The 18155-nt window shown below is 48.7% G+C and overlaps 1 protein-coding gene and 1 non-coding gene across 10 annotated transcripts in view; both read left to right on the top strand.

The window, feature by feature from the left end:
- Nucleotides 1–246: 246 nt before the first annotated feature.
- LOC137528617 (uncharacterized) overlaps nucleotides 247–18155 on the top strand; it is a 111921-nt gene continuing 94012 nt past the window's right edge. For 2 of the 9 annotated variants that reach the window (XR_011023441.1, XM_068249972.1), the window contains exons 1-3: nucleotides 2339–2526; nucleotides 12113–12194; nucleotides 17362–17445. Coding sequence is in view for 8 of the 9 variants with exons in the window: in XM_068249972.1 (XP_068106073.1) it covers nucleotides 12173–12194; nucleotides 17362–17445 (106 nt within the window). In the remaining variant the exon portion in view is untranslated. The other 7 variants (XM_068249969.1, XM_068249965.1, XM_068249971.1 and 4 more) reach the window with 7 other exon arrangements.
- On the top strand, nucleotides 1860–1942 carry TRNAL-UAA (transfer RNA leucine (anticodon UAA)). Its single transcript has one exon. It is a non-coding gene; the product is annotated as a tRNA-Leu (tRNA).

Below are 18155 nucleotides of genomic sequence, written 5' to 3'. Positions count from 1 at the left end.
TGAGTGTGTGACAGCAGGAGAAGCGGCTGTCATTCTCTTAGATTACAAGTAAAATGGTAAGGCTGCCCCGCCCCCGCTTCCTCCCCCTTGCTTGTGTGCCCGGCAATTTCAAGCACGCAAAAGAAGCTCTCCGTTCAGCCGACATGAAAGTGACACAGGAGGCTCCACTCCTCTCCCTCTTTTCCACATGGCTGAACCTGCAGGAATTGAATAGCTGCCGGTGCTCCGAGTGACCGAGTCCTGGCCTCACATTCAGCGTGAGAGGGCACATTATGATCCAGTGGAGGAGGGGACCTGGGACAGTGTAAGTTTATAAAGATGTACTGGATGTGTTTTGAATGAGACCTAAAGCCTAAAAAAACAAACAAAAAAAGCCACAAACAGGATTTACACATTCCTAGTTTCTTCCAACCCCTCACCCCCATAGCGTTCTTGCCCCTCAGCTCCTTAGGACTCCTATCATATAGCTGTCACCCCTCTTAAAATGCTGCCACACTGGGCACAGAGAATGCATGTACCATAGCTGCGACTGAGGCCAGATGCAGCTTTTTAAGTGTGACTGCAGCAGACTGAGAGGAATGTAAAGGAACTGAGGGGCCAGAAGCAGTATTCCTGTAGCACCAGGTATGTGTAAATCCGGTTTTGTTTCTGCCTAGTTCTGTTTTTCTGGAATTTTTTTTTGTTCTTTGAAGTACACCTAAGCTGTGCTTAAAACTATGCACTTTTACTTACCTGGGGCTTCTTCCAGCCCCCCCATAGTCTGTGAGGTCACACAGCAATCTCTGGTCCCCCTCCATTCTCCCACTCGCAGCTCTATAGGTTTGGTGACTGGGACTCCAGGCACTCCAACTGCGCATGCACAGTCCCATTCACGCGCCCTCCTCAAGTGGTCCCTTACCCATACTGTGGCCCCCAGATCTGGTGCTCCTGTCCCCCTAATGCAGGGGTGGGAGAGGGGGTCATCTGGCTACCTAAACTGAACGGAGGCAGTCATCTGGATACCAATACTGCTGTCCAAAACGCTCCTCTTGTTTGTGGCTGCACTCTCGTCTTTATACAAGCACAAGCGTACTGGGCATCAGCAAGTACAGTCAGCAATGCTCAGTAGCACAAAAACCACTTGTGCAAAGCGGAAAAAAGCCATAGGCAAGTAGCTTTGTGTTACTGGGCATGTGCAGACCATACTCAAGCATGCCAGGTACATTTGGTCTTGTACATAGAGGGAAGTGCAGCCTCAAGGAAAAAGAGGGTCCCGAACAGCAGTGGTGGGGTTTGATTATACTCAGACGGTCCCACCACTGGAACAGTGGGCCCCAGGAGGCTCTACTATGATAATTTGCTTCAGGTTCACTTTAAGATTATATGTTAGGGTGGAGAAGTGTGTAAATGTGTGTGTGTGTTTGGGGATTGGTTGAGATGCTGTTTGGTCAGGGGGCGGCTGTTTACAGTGGGCCTTGGGCGGTAAAAAGTAGAAATCCGGCCCTGGTAGTGATATAATACAGTGTAGTAGTGATGCAGTGTAGTAGTGATATAATACAGTGTAGTAGTGATATAATACAGTGTAGTAGTGATGCAGTGTAGTAGTGATATAATACAGTATAGTAGTGATATAATACAGTGTAGTAGTGATATAATACAGTATAGTAGTGATATAATACAGTATAATAGTGATATAATACAGTGTAGTAGTGATGCAGTGTAGTAGTGATATAATACAGTATAGTAGTGATATAATACAGTGTAGTAGGGATGCAGTATAACAGGCATGCCCCCCCCAGCACACAGGCTATGGGGATATATACGGTAGTACAGTGTAGTGATGCAGGATAACAGTCCCGCCCGCCCAGCACAAAGCAGCTACCAGGATGGCCGAGTGGTTAAGGCGTTGGACTTAAGATCCAATGGACATATGTCCGCGTGGGTTCGAACCCCACTTCTGGTAAGATTTTTACACCCGCAGTATTATCCGGCATTACTGTTCCGCCTCTCCTCACTCTCCTATATATTATTATTATTATTGTGTCCCGTGCTGCGGGGAGACCTCCCGCTCTATACACTGCCCGCTGCTGTCACGTGGTCTCTCTGCCTCGCTCTATATACAGGAGTCAGAGCGGGGTTATACTGTGCTGCGCTGTGATAGGCCGGGGGTGTCACGTGCTCTGTGCCTCGCTCTATATACAGGAGTCAGAGCGGGGTTATACTGTGCTGCGCTGTGATAGGCCGGGGGTGTCACGTGCTCTGTGCCTCGCTCTATATACAGGAGTCAGAGCGGGGTTATACTGTGCTGCGCTGTGATAGGCCGGGAGGTGTCACGTGGTACCTGGATAATGGCGGCAGGACTCCATCTCGTGCGCATGCGCTGTACTGACTGAGGCTGCCACAGCCCTGCACTACGCTTCCCATAACCCCCGGTGCGCCCGGGAGGCCGGGAAATGTAGTCCGCCTCAGGTGCTTACCCAGGATGCAGCCAGGTGCGGGGCGTCAGGACGCATGCGCGGAGCCATGGTTGTGGAGGATGCTGGGCGGGTAATAGCTGTTCTCTATGCACTCCTGTGTCCCGGGGACAGGGGGGCGGAGTCAGTAGCTAGGCTGTCGTCCATAGCAACCGAATAGCAATGTTATGTCACTTATCACAGCAGCCTGCCCGCTGATTGGTCGCTCCTATCTCCTGCTCTGCATATTACTCATTATTACTGATGCCTGCTAATGACTGCTGCCGGTCTCTATGGTAACAACTGCAGCCGGTCTGTGGGGTAATGACTGCTGCCTGTCTCTAGTAACTGCTGCCAGTCCATAAGGTAATAACTGCTGCCTGTCTCTGAGGTAACAACTGCTGCCGGTCCATAAGGTAACAACTGCTATTGGTCTGTATGGTAACAACTGCTATTGGTCTCTATGGTAACAACTGCAGCCGGTCTGTGGGGTAATAACTGCTGTCGGTCTCTAGTAACTGTTCCCGGTCTCTGAGGTAACAACTGCTGCCGGTCTCTGAGGTAACAACTGCTGCCGGTCCATAAGGTAATAACTGCTATTGGTCTGTATGGTAACAACTGCTATTGGTCTCTATGGTAACAACTGCAGCCGGTCTGTGGGGTAATAACTGCTGTCGGTCTCTAGTAACTGTTCCCGGTCTCTGCTGCCGGTCCATAAGGTAATAACTGCTATTGGTCTGTATGGTAACAACTGCTGCTGGTCTCTAGTAACTGCTGCCGGTCCATAAGGTAATAACTGCTGCCTGTCTCTGAGGTAACAACTGCTGCCGGTCCATAAGGTAACAACTGCTATTGGTCTGTATGGTAACAACTGCTATTGGTCTCTATGGTAACAACTGCAGCCGGTCTGTGGGGTAATAACTGCTGTCGGTCTCTAGTAACTGTTCCCGGTCTCTGAGGTAACAACTGCTGCCGGTCTCTGAGGTAACAACTGCTGCCGGTCCATAAGGTAATAACTGCTATTGGTCTGTATGGTAACAACTGCTGTCGGTCTCTAGTAACTGCTGCCTGTCTCTAGTAACTGCTGCCAGTCCATAAGGTAATAACTGCTGCCTGTCTCTGAGGTAACAACTGCTGCCGGTCCATAAGGTAACAACTGCTATTGGTCTGTATGGTAACAACTGCTGCCGGTCTCTAGTAACTGCTGCCGGTCCCTATGGTAAAAACTGCTGCCGTTCTCTACCAACTGCTGCTGGTCTGTGGGGTAATGATTGCTGCTGGTCTCTATGGTAAGAACTGCTGCCGGTCTCTGATAACTCGTCGGTCTGTGGGGTAACAACTGCAGCCACTAATGACTGCTGCTGGTCTCGAATAACTGCTTGTTTCTGGGGTAACTGCTGCTGCCTGCTAATGTCTGCTGCCAGTCTCTAATATCTGCTGCTGGTCTCTGGGGTAACAGCTGCTGCTGCCGGTCTCTGGGGTAACAGGTGCTGCTGCCGATCTCTGGAGTAACTACAGCTGCTGCTGGTCTCTAATTGCTGCTGCCGGTCTCTGGGGTGATATCTGCTGCTGCCGGTCTCTGGGGTGATATCTGCTGCTGCCGGTCTCTGGGGTGATAGCTGCTGCCTGTCTCTGGGATGATAGCTGCTGCTGGTCTCTGGGGTGATATCTGCTGCCGGTCTCTGGGGTGATATCTGCTGCTGCCGGTCTCTGGGGTGATATCTGCTGCTGCCAGTCTCTGAAGTGATATCTGCTGACGGTCTCTGGGGTGATATCTACTGCCTGTCTCTGGGATGATAGCTGCTGCAGGTCTCTGGGATGATAGCTGCTGCCGGTCTCTGGGGTGATATCTGCTGCTGCCGGTCTCTGGGGTGATATCTGCTGCTGCCAGTCTCTGGAGTGATATCTGCTGCTGCCAGTCTCTGAAGTGATATCTACTGCTGCCAGTCTCTGAAGTGATATCTACTGCCTGTCTCTGGGATGATAGCTGCTGCAGGTCTCTGGGATGATAGCTGCTGCCGGTCTCTGGGGTGATATCTGCTGCTGTCAGTCTCTGGGGTGATATCTGCTGCTGCCAGTCTCTGAAGTGATATCTGCTGACGGTCTCTGGGGTGATATCTACTGCCTGTCTCTGGGATGATAGCTGCTGCAGGTCTCTGGGATGATAGCTGCTGCCGGTCTCTGGGGTGATATCTGCTGCTGCCAGTCTCTGGGGTGATATCTGCTGCTGCCAGTCTCTGAAAGTCTCTGGGGTGAAATCTGCTGCTGCCGGTCTCTGGGGTAATATCTGCTGCCGGTCTCTGGGGTAATATCTGCTGCCGGTCTCTGGGGTAATATCTGCTGCCGGTCTCTGGGGTGATATCTGCTGCTGCCGGTCTCTGGGGTGATATCTGCTGCTGCCGGTCTCTGGGGTGATATCTGCTGCCGGTCTCTGGGGTAATATCTGCTGCCGGTCTCTGGGGTAATATCTGCTGCTGCCGGTCTCTGGGGTGATATCTGCTGCTGCCGGTCTCTGGGGTGATATCTGCTGCTGCCGGTCTCTGGGGTGATATCTGCTGCTGCCGGTCTCTGGGGTGATATCTGCTGCTGCCGGTCTCTGGGGTGATATCTGCTGCTGCCGGTCTCTGTGGCGATATCTGCTGCTGGTCTCTATTATCTGCTGCCGGTCTCTGGGGTGAAATCTGCTGCTGCCGGTCTCTGGGGTAATATCTGCTGCCGGTCTCTGGGGTGATATCTGCTGCTGCCGGTCTCTGGGGTGATATCTGCTGCTGCCGGTCTCTGGGGTGATATCTGCTGCTGTCGGTCTCTGGGGTGATGTCTGCTGCTGCCGGTCTCTGGGTTGATATCTGCTGCTGCCGGTCTCTGGGGTGATATCTGCTGCTGCCGGTCTCTGGGGTGATATCTGCTGCTGCCGGTCTCTGGGGTGATATCTGCTGCTGCCGGTCTCTGGGGTGATATCTGCTGCTGCCGGTCTCTGGGGTGATATCTGCTGCTGCCGGTCTCTGGGGTGAAATCTGCTGCTGCCGGTCTCTGGGGTGATATCTGCTGCTGCCGGTCTCTGGGGTGATATCTGCTGCTGCCGGTCTCTGGGGTGATATCTGCTGCTGCCGGTCTCTGGGGTGATATCTGCTGCTGCCGGTCTCTGGGGTGATATCTGCTGCTGCCGGTCTCTGGGGTGATATCTGCTGCTGCCGGTCTCTGGGGTGATATCTGCTGCTGCCGGTCTCTGGGGTGATATCTTCTGCCGGTCTCTGGGGTGATATCTTCTGCCGGTCTCTGAGGTGATATCTGCTGTCGGTCGCTGGCGTGATATCTGCTGCCGGTTTCTGGGGTGATATCTGCTGCCGGTCTCTGGGGTGATATCTGCTGCTGCCGGTCTCTGTGGTGATATCTGCTGCTGCCGGTCTCTGTGGTGATATCTGCTGCCGGTCTCTGGGGTGATATCTGCTGCTGCTGGTCTATGGGGTGATATCTGCTGCTGCCGGTCTCTGGGGTGATATCTGCTGCTGCCGGTCTCTGGGGTGATATCTGCTGCTGCCAGTCTCTGGGGTGATATCTGCTGCCGGTTGCTGGCGTGATATCTGCTGCCGGTCTCTGGGGTGATATCTGCTGCTGCCGGTCTCTGGGGTGATATCTGCTGCTGCCGGTCTCTGGGGTGATATCTGCTGCTGCCGGTCTCTGAGGTGATATCTGCTGCTGCCGGACTTTGGGGTGATAGCTGCTGCTGCCGGTCTCTGGGGTGATAGCTGCTGCTGCCGGTCTCTGGGGTGATAGCTGCTGCCGGTCTCTGAGGTGATATCTGCCAGGGCTGTGGAGTCGGAGTTGAGAAGTCGGAGTCGGAGCCATTTTGGGTACTCGGAGTCGGAGTCGTGTTTTCATAAACTGAGGAGTTGGAGTCGGAAGATTTTTGTCCCGACTCCACATCCCTGATATCTGCTACTGCCGGTCTCTGGGGTGATATCTGCTCCTCCCGGTCTCTGGGGTGATATCTGCTGCCGGTCTCTGGGGTGATATCTGCTGCCGGTCTCTGGGGTGATATCTGCTGCTGCCGGTCTCTGGGGTGATATCTGCTGCTGCCGGTCTCTGGGGTGATATCTGCTGCTGCCGGTCTCTGGGGTGATATCTGCTGCTGCCGGTCTCTGGGGTGATATCTGCTGCTGCCGGTCTCTGGGGTGATATCAGCTTCTGCCGGTCTCTGGGGTGATAGCTGCTGCCGGTCTCTGAGGTGATAGCTGCTGCTGCCAGTCTCTGGGGTGATAGCTGCTGTCGGTCTCTGAGGTGATATCTGCCAGGGCTGTGGAGTCGGAGTCGAGGAGTCGGGGCAATTTTGGGCACCCGGAGTTGGAGTCGGAGTCGTTGATTTCATAAACTGAGGAGTTGGAGTCGGAAGATTTTTGTCCCGACTCCACAGCCCTGATATCTGCTGCTGCCGGTCTCTGGGGTAATATCTGCTGCCGGTCTCTGGGGTGATATCTGCTGCTGCCGGTCTCTGGGGTGATATCTGCTGCTGCCGGTCTCTGGGGTGATAGCTGCTGCCGGTCTCTGGGGTGATAGCTGCTGCCGGTCTCTGGGGTGATATCTGCTACTGCCGGTCTCTGGGGTGATATCTGCTGCTGCCGGTCTCTGGGGTGATATCTGCTGTTGCCGGTCTCTGAGGTGATAGCTGCTGCTGCCGGTCTCTGGGGTGATAGCTGCTGCCGGTCACTGAGGCGATATCTGCTGCCGGTCTCTGGGGTGATATCTGCTGCTGCCGGTCTCTGGGGTGATATCTGCTGCTGCCGGTCTCTGGGGTGATATCTGCTGCTGCCGGTCTCTGGGGTGATATCTGCTGCTGCCGGTCTCTGGGGTGATATCTGCTGCTGCCGGTCTCTGGGGTGATATCTGCTGCTGCCGGTCGCTGGCGTGATATCTGCTGCCGGTCTCTGGGGTGATATCTGCTGCTGCCGGTCTCTGAGGTGATATCTGCTGCTGCCTGTCTCTGGGGTGATAGCTGCTGCTGCCGGTCTCTGGGGTGATAGCTGCTGCCGGTCTCTGAGGTGATATCTGCCAGGGCTGTGGAGTCGGAGTTGAGAAGTCGGAGCCATTTTGAGTAGGGAGTTGGAGTCGGAGTCGTGTTTTCATAAACTGAGGAGTTGGAGTCGGAAGATTTTTGTCCCGACTCCACATCCCTGATATCTGCTGCTGCTGGTCTCTGGGGTGATATCTGCTACTCCCGGTCGCTGGCGTGATATCTGCTGCCGGTCTCTTTGGTGATATCTGCTGCTGCCGGTCTCTGGGGTGATATCTGCTGCTGCCGGTCTCTGGGGTGATAGCTGCTGCCGGTCTCTGGGGTGATAGCTGCTGCCGGTCTCTGAGGTGATATCTGCCAGGGCTGTGGAGTCAGAGTTGGAGTCGAGGAGTCGGGGCAATTTTGGGCACCCGGAGTTGGAATCGGAGTCGTTGATTTCATAAACTGAGGAGTGGAGTCGGAAGATTTTTGTCCCGACTCCACAGCCCTTATATCTGCTGCTGCCGGTCTCTGGGGTGATATCTGCTGCTGCCGGTCTCTGAGGTGATTGCTGCTGCCGGTCTCCTGAGGCGATATCTGCTGCCGGTCTCTGGGGTGATATCTGCTGCTGCCGGTCTCTGGGGTAATATCTGCTGCTGCCAGTGTCTGGGGTGATATCTGCTGCTGCCGGTCTCTGGGGTGATATCTGCTGCCGGTCTCTGGGGTGATATCTGCTGCTGCCAGTCTCTGGGGTGATAGCTGCTGCCGGTCTCTGGGGTGATAGCTGCTGCTGCTGGTCTCTGGGGTGATAGCTGCTGCTGCCGGTCTCCGAGGTGATATCTGCTGCTGCCGGTCTCTGGGGTGATATCTGCTGCTGCCAGTCTTTGGGGTGATATCTGCTGCCAGTCTCTGAAGTGATATCTGCTGCCGGTCTCTAAGGCAATATCTGCTGCTGCCGGTCTCTGGGGTGATATCTGCTGCTGGCAGTCTCTGAGGTGATATCTGCTGCTGCCGGTCTCTGGGGTGATATCTGCTACTGCCAGTCTCTGGGGTGATATCTGCTGCTGCCGGTCTCTGAGGTGATATCTGCTGCTGCCGGTCTCTGAGGTGATAGCTGCTGCTGCCAGTCTCTGGGGTGATAGCTGCTGCCGGTCTCTGGGGTGATATCTGCTGCTGCCGGTCTCTGGGGTGATATCTGCTGCTGCCGGTCTCTGGGGTGATATCTGCTGCTGCCGGTCTCTGGGGTGATATCTGCTGCTGCCAGTCTCTGAAGTGATATCTGCTGCCGGTCTCTAAGGCAATATCTGCTGCTGCCGGTCTCTGGGGTGATATCTGCTGCTGCCAGTCTCTGGGGTGATAGCTGCTGCTGCCGGTCTCTGGGGTGATAGCTGCTGCTGCCGGTCTCTGGGGTAATATCTGCTGCTGCAAGTGTCTGGGGTGATATCTGCTGCTGCCGGTCTCTGGGGTGATAGCTGCTGCTGCCGGTCTCTGGGGTGATAGCTGCTGCTGCCGGTCTCTGGGGTAATATCTGCTGCTGCCGGTCTCTGGGGTGATAGCTGCTGCTGCCGGTCTCTGGGGTGATAGCTGCTGCTGCCGGTCTCTGGGGTAATATCTGCTGCTGCAAGTGTCTGGGGTGATATCTGCTGCTGCTGCCGGTCTCTGGGGTGATAGCTGCTGCCGGTCTCTGGGGTGATATCTGCTGCTGCAAGTGTCTGGGGTGATATCTGCTGCTGCTGCCGGTCTCTGGGGTGATAGCTGCTGCCGGTCTCTGGGGTGATAGCTGCTGCCGGTCTCTGGGGTGATAGCTGCTGCCGGTCTCTGGGGTGATATCTGCTGCTTGTCTCGGGGGTCATTTCTATAGAGAAGTGCTCTGGATAGTGTACTGGTTAAAGGCTCTGCCTCTGACAGAGGAGAGTAAGCCAGCACCTATTCAGTAAGGAGACCATGGGCAAGACTCCCTAAAACTGCCACTGCCTACTGAGCGCAACCTAATGGCTGCAGCTCTGATGCTTTAATCAGAAAACCACAACATAAATGTTCTGTGTGTTTTCAGATCAGGACTGTTGGTGATCATGTGACATGCGCTCCTTCACAGTATTGCGGTTACATCCTTCGTAGCTGCTACGCCCAAAAGGCTGCTTCCCCGCTGCCGCGCGCTCCCGCGCCACGCTCGTTATCCCAGAGATCAATGATTGGGAACGCAGTTCCTATTCAGTGTTCTAAGTCCATGTTGGAATGATCGGCGGCTTCTATGAGAAGACACGATCATTTTGAAGAAAACAAACGTTTCACGTCCTCCCTTCACTTCCTGTAAGTGTGATCACACGCTTACAGGGTGGAATAGAATTGACTGAGGCCATCTTGTGGCCAAATGGTAGAATTACATCTAAAGACATTTAATTTAATAAAACACACACACACACGTACATGTAAAATGAATTGCTGCCCTCCCATAGTACCAATTGTTTTTTTTTTCATAGAATTTTTTTTAAAATGACATAATAAAAATACACAAATAGTTACCTCAGGGACTGAACTTTTTTTTAATATGTATGTCAAGCAGGTTTATTAATGCTATTTTTTTTTTCCAATTATGGGCTTGTAATTAGTGATGGAGCAAAACTGCAAAAAAAATGCATCTTTAATTCCAAATAAAATATTGGCGCCATACATTGTGATAGGGACATCATTTAACCACTTAAGGACCACTGGCTTAAACCCCCCCCCCCCCCCCCCGGCTATTTTTAACAAAATGGGCCACTGCAGCTAGAATCTGTACTCTAAAATTCTTACAATAAAAAGCATACCATTCTATTCATTATGTTCTGGGCCCCTCTGTGCTGTTTCTGCCTCTCCCTGCTGCAATCCTGGCTTGTAATTGCCAGTTTTAGGCAGTGCTTACAAACAAGACATGGCTTCTAACCAGCATGTGATAGGCTGAGAGGAGCTCAGTCTGTGACTCATACAGAGCCTGCAAGGGGCGTGGAGAGGGTGTGCATAACCTCTCCCTATCACTAGCAGAGCAGCACATTCCTGCCTGAGTGCCTGAGCCCGACAAAGCTGACAAAGGAAAGAAGATTAGATTATATAACAGAGATAATACAGCCACTGTGCAACTAAGAAAGGCTGCCGTAACACAGACCACATTAGAACATGTATAGGAACTTATAGGATAGAAGAAATAAGGCTGAAAAGTTTGTTACAGAGTCTCTTTTAAAGAGGAACTCCAGTGAACATTTTTACTCTTGGCAGGTGGTGTAGCTGCTGCATGGTTTTTGTCAGTTGGAAACAGCTGTAAACAGCTATTTCCCATAATGCAACAAGGTTCACAGACAGGCAACTGCCCAGAGTACGTGCGTTTCTTGTGGGAGGGGTTTCACCACAATATCAGCCATACAGCGCCCTCTGATGGTCTGTTTGTGAAAAGGAATAGATTTCTCATGTAAAAGGGGGTATCAGCTACTGATTGGGATAAAGCTCAATTCTTGGTCGGAGTTTCCCTTTAAGGCCTCGCTACAGGGCTGTACAACTCAGCACACAAGTGATTCCCCCTTTTCAGCCCACCAACAGAACTTTCTGTTAGTGGGCTATGATTGCTCCTAGGATGTTTTTTTTTTTTTTATAAATATTTATTTCCTATTTTATTTTTATTTTCACAAGAAATATTGCTATTTATTTATATATTCCCCCCCACCCACCCACCCTCTCCCTCCCACAGTCAGCCTATGACCGCGGATTGCTCCTGTGTGTCTCAGGGGACAGCCGTGTGACAGCGCTGCCATAGATCGCCGCTGGGATACTTATGGTGGAGCGGAGTAATCTCCTGCTAAACCCCGCCTCAGGACTTCACGCCAAGGTGCTGTGGCTGCCTCCGCATACACGCCAATCAGCGTTACTTGCTCGGCAACCAGTTAAACTGTATAATAACCGGGACACGTGGGCAAACAAAATAAGTAGTGATAACGTTATTGGCGAATGAATGGGAGGTGAAAGTTGCTTGGATGCATACGGTGAAGCAACGCTGAAGGCTGAAGTGGTTAAAAATTGTTCGATTTGGCTAGTTTGGTTGCAGATAATCGAGATTGTATCATGTATGGACACACCATCCAATCCTAAACGTTTACCTTGTTCACAGTGTAGATCCGATGTATAAAAAAGAACGTCCCACCTTATTGTGCGAGTGCTGGTGCAAGACTCCTAGGCACCATAAACAAGTATCCAAAGGAGGGGTCCGCACACAGTCTCAGTGACGCAAAGAGTACAAGTTTTTATTGTTACATTACACACGTGAAATGTTCATCTGACCGTTTCGAGGTCTTTACAGGTCCCCTTTGTCAAGGCGTAGGCAGAAAAAACGTATACAATCTCACCAGTGAAATGACATGCAATAAATACCATCTTAACAATCTCAGACCAGACAATCAAACAGCCGTTTGTGATGCAGATTAAATTGGCCAAAACGGTCAGATGAACATTACATGTGTGTAATGGACTCTTGTGTGTGTGTAATGGACTCTTGTGCACAGTGTATTCGCCTTCAGAAGCCTCTAGTGGGTGAGTGGCGTCTGCTGCACGGTAAGACGGGATTGGTTGGTGTCAAAATTTTATGTCAATCTTCTTAGAGCAGATAATGATTGGTTGCATGACTCTAGGTATATACCAGGTGACAATCTGATATGTTGTTACCCCATAGAAAACTGGACAATGCTGTGTGCACAAATGTCACCGAAGTCACTAGCAGCACGAGGATAGAATGGACACCTTATACAGCAAAGGTATGCCTCTATAGTCCTTTCCATTTCTTTTATTTTACATCCCCAAAAACAAGATATTTTACTTCTGGCCGGTGTGAAAATTTATTACAAACTCTGATTTTTTATTATTTATACAGAACTTACCTCTTCTGTAGCACTTTACACAGTACATAGTCATGACTGTCCTCAGAGGAGCTCACACTCTAATCCTGTCATAGTCTAATGCCCTACCATAATAGTATTATGTATTTATATAGCACTGACATCCTCTGCAGCACATTACAGAGTACATAGTCATGTCACTGACTGTCCTCAGAGGAGCTCACACTCTAATCCTACCATAGTCATAGTCTAATGTCCTACCATATTATTATTATGTATTTATATAGCACTGACATCTTCTGCAGCACATTACAGAGTACATAGTCATGTCACTGACTGTCCTCAGAGGAGCTCACACTCTAATCCTGTCATAGTCTAATGCCCTACCATAATATTATTATGTATTTATATAGCACTGACATCCTCTGCAGCACATTACAGAGTACATAGTCATGTCACTGACTGTCCTCAGAGGAGCTCACACTCTAATCCTACCATAGTCATAGTCTAATGTCCTACCATATTATTATTATGTATTTATATAGCACTGACATCTTCTGCAGCACATTACAGGGTACATAGTCATGTCACTGGCTGTCCTCAGAGGAGCTCACCATCTAATCCTACCATAGTCATAGTATAATGTCCTACCATATTATTATTATGTATTTATATAGCACTGACATCTCCTGCAGCACTGTACAGAGTACATAGCCATGTCACTGACTGTCCTCAGAGGCGCTCACAATCTAATCCTACCATAGTCATAGTCTAATGTCCTACCATATTATTATTATGTATTTATATAGCACTGACATCTCCTGCAGCACATTACAGAGTACATAGTCATGTCACTGACTGTCCTCAGAGGAGCTCACACTCTAATCCTACCATAGTCCTAGTATAATGGCCTACCATATTATTATTATGTATTTATATAGCACTGACATCTCCTGCAGCACTGTACAGAGTACATAGCCATGTCACTGACTGTCCTCAGAGGCGCTCACAATCTAATCCTACCATAGTCATAGTCTAATGTCCTACCATATTATTATTATGTATTTATATAGCACTGACATCTCCTGCAGCACATTACAGAGTACATAGTCATGTCACTGACTGTCCTCAGAGGAGCTCACACTCTAATCCTACCATAGTCATAGTCTAATGTCCTACCATATTATTATCATGTATTTATATAGCACTGACATCTTCTGCAGCACTATACAGCGTACATAGTCATGTCACTGACTGTCCTCAGAGGAGCTCACACTCTAATCCTACCATAGTCATAGTCTAATGTCCTACCATAATATTATTATGTATTTATATAGCACTGACATCCTCTGCAGCACATTACAGAGTACATAGTCATGTCACTGACTGTCCTCAGAGGAGCTCACACTCTAATCCTACTATAGTCATAGTGTAATGTCCTACCATATTATTATTATGTATTTAAAAAGCACTGACATCTTCTGCAGCACTGTACAGAGTACATAGTCATGTCACTGACTGTCCTCAGAGGAGCTCACAATCTAATCCTACCATAGCCATAGTCTAATGTCCTACCATATTATTATTATGTATTTATATAGCACTGACATCTTCTGCAGCACATTACAGGGTACATAGTCATGTCACTGGCTGTCCTCAGAGGAGCTCACCATCTAATCCTACCATAGTCATAGTCTAATGTCCTACCATATTATTATTATGTATTTATATAGCACTGACATCTCCTGCAGCACATTACAGAGTACACAGTCATGTTACTGACTGTCCTCAGAGGAGCTCACACTCTATTCCTACCATAGTCATAGTCTGTCCAACCATATTATTATTATGTATTTATATAGCACTGACATCTTCTGCAGCACTGTACAGAGTACATAGTCATGTCACTGACTGTCCTCAGAGGAGCTCACACTCTAATACTACCATAGTCATAGTGTAATGTCCTACCATATTATTATTATGTATTTATATAGCACTGACATGTTCTGCAGCACTGTACAGAGTACATAGTCATGTCACTGACTGTCCTCAGAGGAGCTCACACTCTAATCCTACCATAGTCATAGTGTAATGTCCTACCATATTATTATTATGTATTTATATAGCACTGACATCTTCTGCAGCACTGTACAGAGTACATAGTCATGTCACTGACTGTCCTCAGAGGAGCTCACACTCTAATACTACCATAGTCATAGTGTAATGTCCTACCATATTATTATTATGTATTTATATAGCACTGACATCTTCTGCAGCACTGTACAGAGTACATAGTCATGTCACTGACTGTCCTCAGAGGAGCTCACACTCTAATACTACCATAGTCATAGTGTAATGTCCTACCATATTATTATTATGTATTTATATAGCACTGACATGTTCTGCAGCACTGTACAGAGTACATAGTCATGTCACTGACTGTCCTCAGAGGAGCTCACACTCTAATCCTACCATAGTCATAGTGTAATGTCCTACCATATTATTATTATGTATTTATATAGCACTGACATCTTCTGCAGCACTGTACAGAGTACATAGTCATGTCACTGACTGTCCTCAGAGGAGCTCACACTCTAATACTACCATAGTCATAGTGTAATGTCCTACCATAATATTATTATGTATTTATATAGCACTGACATCCTCTGCAGCACATTACAGAGTACATAGTCATGTCACTGACTGTCCTCAGAGGAGCTCACACTCTAATCCTACCATAGTCATAGTGTAATGTGCTACAATATTATTATTATGATGATGTATTATATAGCACTGACATCTCCTGCAGCACTGTACAGAGTACATAGTCATGTCACTGACTGTCCTCAGAGGAGCTCACAATCTAATCCTACCATAGTCATAGTCTGATGTCCTACCATATTATTATTATGTATTTATATAGCACTGACATCTCCTGCAGCTCATTACAGAGTACATAGTCATGTCACTGACTGTCCTCAGAGGAGCTCACACTCTAATCCTACCGTAGTCCTAGTCTAATGTCCTACCATATTATTATTATGTATTTATATAGCACTGACATCTTCTGCAGCACATTACAGAGTACATAGTCATGTCACTGACTGTCCTCAGAGGGGCTCACACTCTAATCCTACCATAGTCCTAGTCTAATGTCCTACTATATTATTATTATGTATTTGTATAGCACTGACATCTCCTGCAGCACATTACAGAGTCATAGTCATGTCACTGACTGTCCTCAGAGGGGCTCACACTCTAATCCTACCATAGTCCTAGTCTAATGTCCTGCCATATTATTATTATGTTGAGTATTTATATACCATTGACAGCTTCTGCTTTACAGGGGTGCTCAGATACCCCCAATCACGATTGGACTCTGCACACTTTCCAATTAACTCATGATAGAAACCGATATCCGATTTGAGTTATGTTTGGCGTGGAATAGCTGCATGTATCACAAGTCCTGATTCGTGATTAAAAACCCACCAACTTCAGCGGTTAATAGCAAAGCCCCCTTAAATGCTAGAAACGCCAAATTTGCAGGTTATGTTAAGAAGTGGGAGGAAGGGGAATATTTTTTTTTTTTCAAAAAGACCTTCTACTTTTTGATAAAATCGATTTTCAAAGGGAAAAAAAAGTGTATTTGTAAATGTGGTAAATGACAGTTTGTTAATGAAGCAAAACCCGCCGACTTTAGAGGTTATTAGAAAAGCCCCCTTACAAGGTAGAAACACCATATTTGCAGGATATGTTAAATAGATAGTGGGGAAAAATATTCTCTTCCTATTAAAAAAAAAATATATTTTTTTTTATGTGCAGAATGTGGAAAATTAGAAAAAAAAAATGATGTGGGGTCTCCCCTACACAGCATATTTAACCCCTTGTCACCCATGCAGACTGCAATAGCCAGAATGCGGAGCCATGGCCAACTGGGGCTTCGCACCCTGAGCTATACCAGCCAGAATGGTCCATGGTATGGGGGGGGGCTCCGGGAGAGGGGCAGCCAAGCCTCCCCCCCCCCCCCCCGGAACCCTTGTCCAATCCATGGACCAAGGGGCTCTTCCCCACTTCTGGTGCCCCAGGAGGAGGTGGGGGCGACGACTCCCTGAGGGGGGTTCATGGTGGCATCTGGGAGACTACTTTAAGAAGGGGACCCCCAGATGCCCGCCCATCTACCAGGAGAAATGGGTTAAATGAAATAAAAACACAACGAAAAAAGTCCTTTATTAATCTTAATTAACCAGAAATACTTACCTGTACCTTTAAGAAAATGTTCCCACGCCAATATCCTCTATCTTGAGACCTTGATTGAAGATCTCCGACGACCCACGCAACCGACGCCACACACCGCCGGTCCCCACGCAGCTCTAGCTATACTAGCATCTTTGAATTTTGGCTCCAAGGCTCCCCATTGGTCTATTAACAGACCAATGCGAATCCAAATGATCCCCATTGGTCTGTTAATAGACCAATGGGGAGCCTTGGAGCCAAAATTCAAAGATACATTTGGCTCTAGCTATGCTAAGTATAGCTAGAGCTGTGCGGGGACCGACGGTGTGTGGCGGCAGTTGCGCGGGTCCTCAGAGATCTTCAATCAATGTCGCAAGATAGAGGATATTGAAAAGGCTAGACCATTGGGCTAGCCAGGTAGAATAATTAGTGGGAGAGGTTTCATGTTGAATGCCAGCAGAAGTCTCTGGTTTTCTATTTTACCATGAAGAGTGGCGAGTGAGTATCTGTGGATCTCTTTTGTGAAGGAACCAGTTTTGTTGCATTGTGATCTTGAAGAGTATTGACATATCCGTTTCTTCATGGAAGAAGGAGAAAGAATCTGTCTGCTGGTGTTTTCAGGCATGACCATTTGTTCCCCTGGGATAGCTGTGGTTCTGGCAATTCCTCTGTATCCAGGGAACAGGAATTCCAGCGCCTGTGGGATGAAGGATGGGGCTTTGTATGGTTCTGATCCAGTTGTGAAACATGCTTGAAGAAGGAACTTCAAGTTGTGAAAGCTTGCAGAGAACTCTTGTACAGTCATTAAAGTGTCTTTGGATCCGTAATAATGATAACGTACATGTCTTCTCAGGTGGCACAACAGCAAACTCATACCTATTTCCAGGAATTAAGGAGGAAGAAGACATGGATTCTTACACAGACATGTCTGGCCAAGGTAAGAACAAATCGTTCTGGTGACTCATTCCTCATATAGAATACATCATATCTCATTTACAGTGTAACAGCACCCAGGACTGGCAAAGGGTTCACTTTCCTTCATTCACAGACAGAGCACAGAGTTAATGAACTCTTAGCAGAAGCATCAAAAAGCCCTGCTTAGCAAGCCATCCGTCCAGAACTGTCCCTGGCAGAAGGTTTCCCATTAAACAATGTATTAATTGTGGAACTCTAAATGTGATATATCTCAATACGTGTACCGAGTGTTCCCTGCAATACGTGGGGTGCACTACGAGACCCCTACCTGTTAGAATTGGGGAACATTACTGTGGCCAAGGGTGGCTCAGTACGAATATTTCAAATGTAGCGAAACATTTTCGCCAGGTGCACGGTGGCGACATGTCCTCTTTCTCTTTTCATGGCCTGGAGAGGGTTTTTCCAGCTCGGAGGGGGGGACCTGATCGTTAGGACATTGTGCGGACATCCTTTGTTTCTCTGATTTGCTGGATTGGCCTACATTGGTCCTGGCACTGTCCTAGGGGAGTGTGAGCGGTTTCTCCAGTGGTTATCCCTGGCAGAAGCTGTGAACTGGGCTTCATCCTAACTCTCACAGGAGCCCTAGTGGTCAGACCGCAAATTGCCTTCGGTTTCAGCACACAGACCATGCAAGCTTTGGTCGCGATCTTTGCGCAGAAACCGACAGAAATT

Source organism: Hyperolius riggenbachi, chromosome 8 (assembly GCF_040937935.1).
Source record: "Hyperolius riggenbachi isolate aHypRig1 chromosome 8, aHypRig1.pri, whole genome shotgun sequence".
Classification (NCBI taxonomy): Eukaryota; Metazoa; Chordata; class Amphibia; order Anura; family Hyperoliidae; genus Hyperolius; species Hyperolius riggenbachi.
Note: the sequence above shows the minus strand (reverse complement) of the source record. Positions and strands in the feature narration are given on the sequence as shown.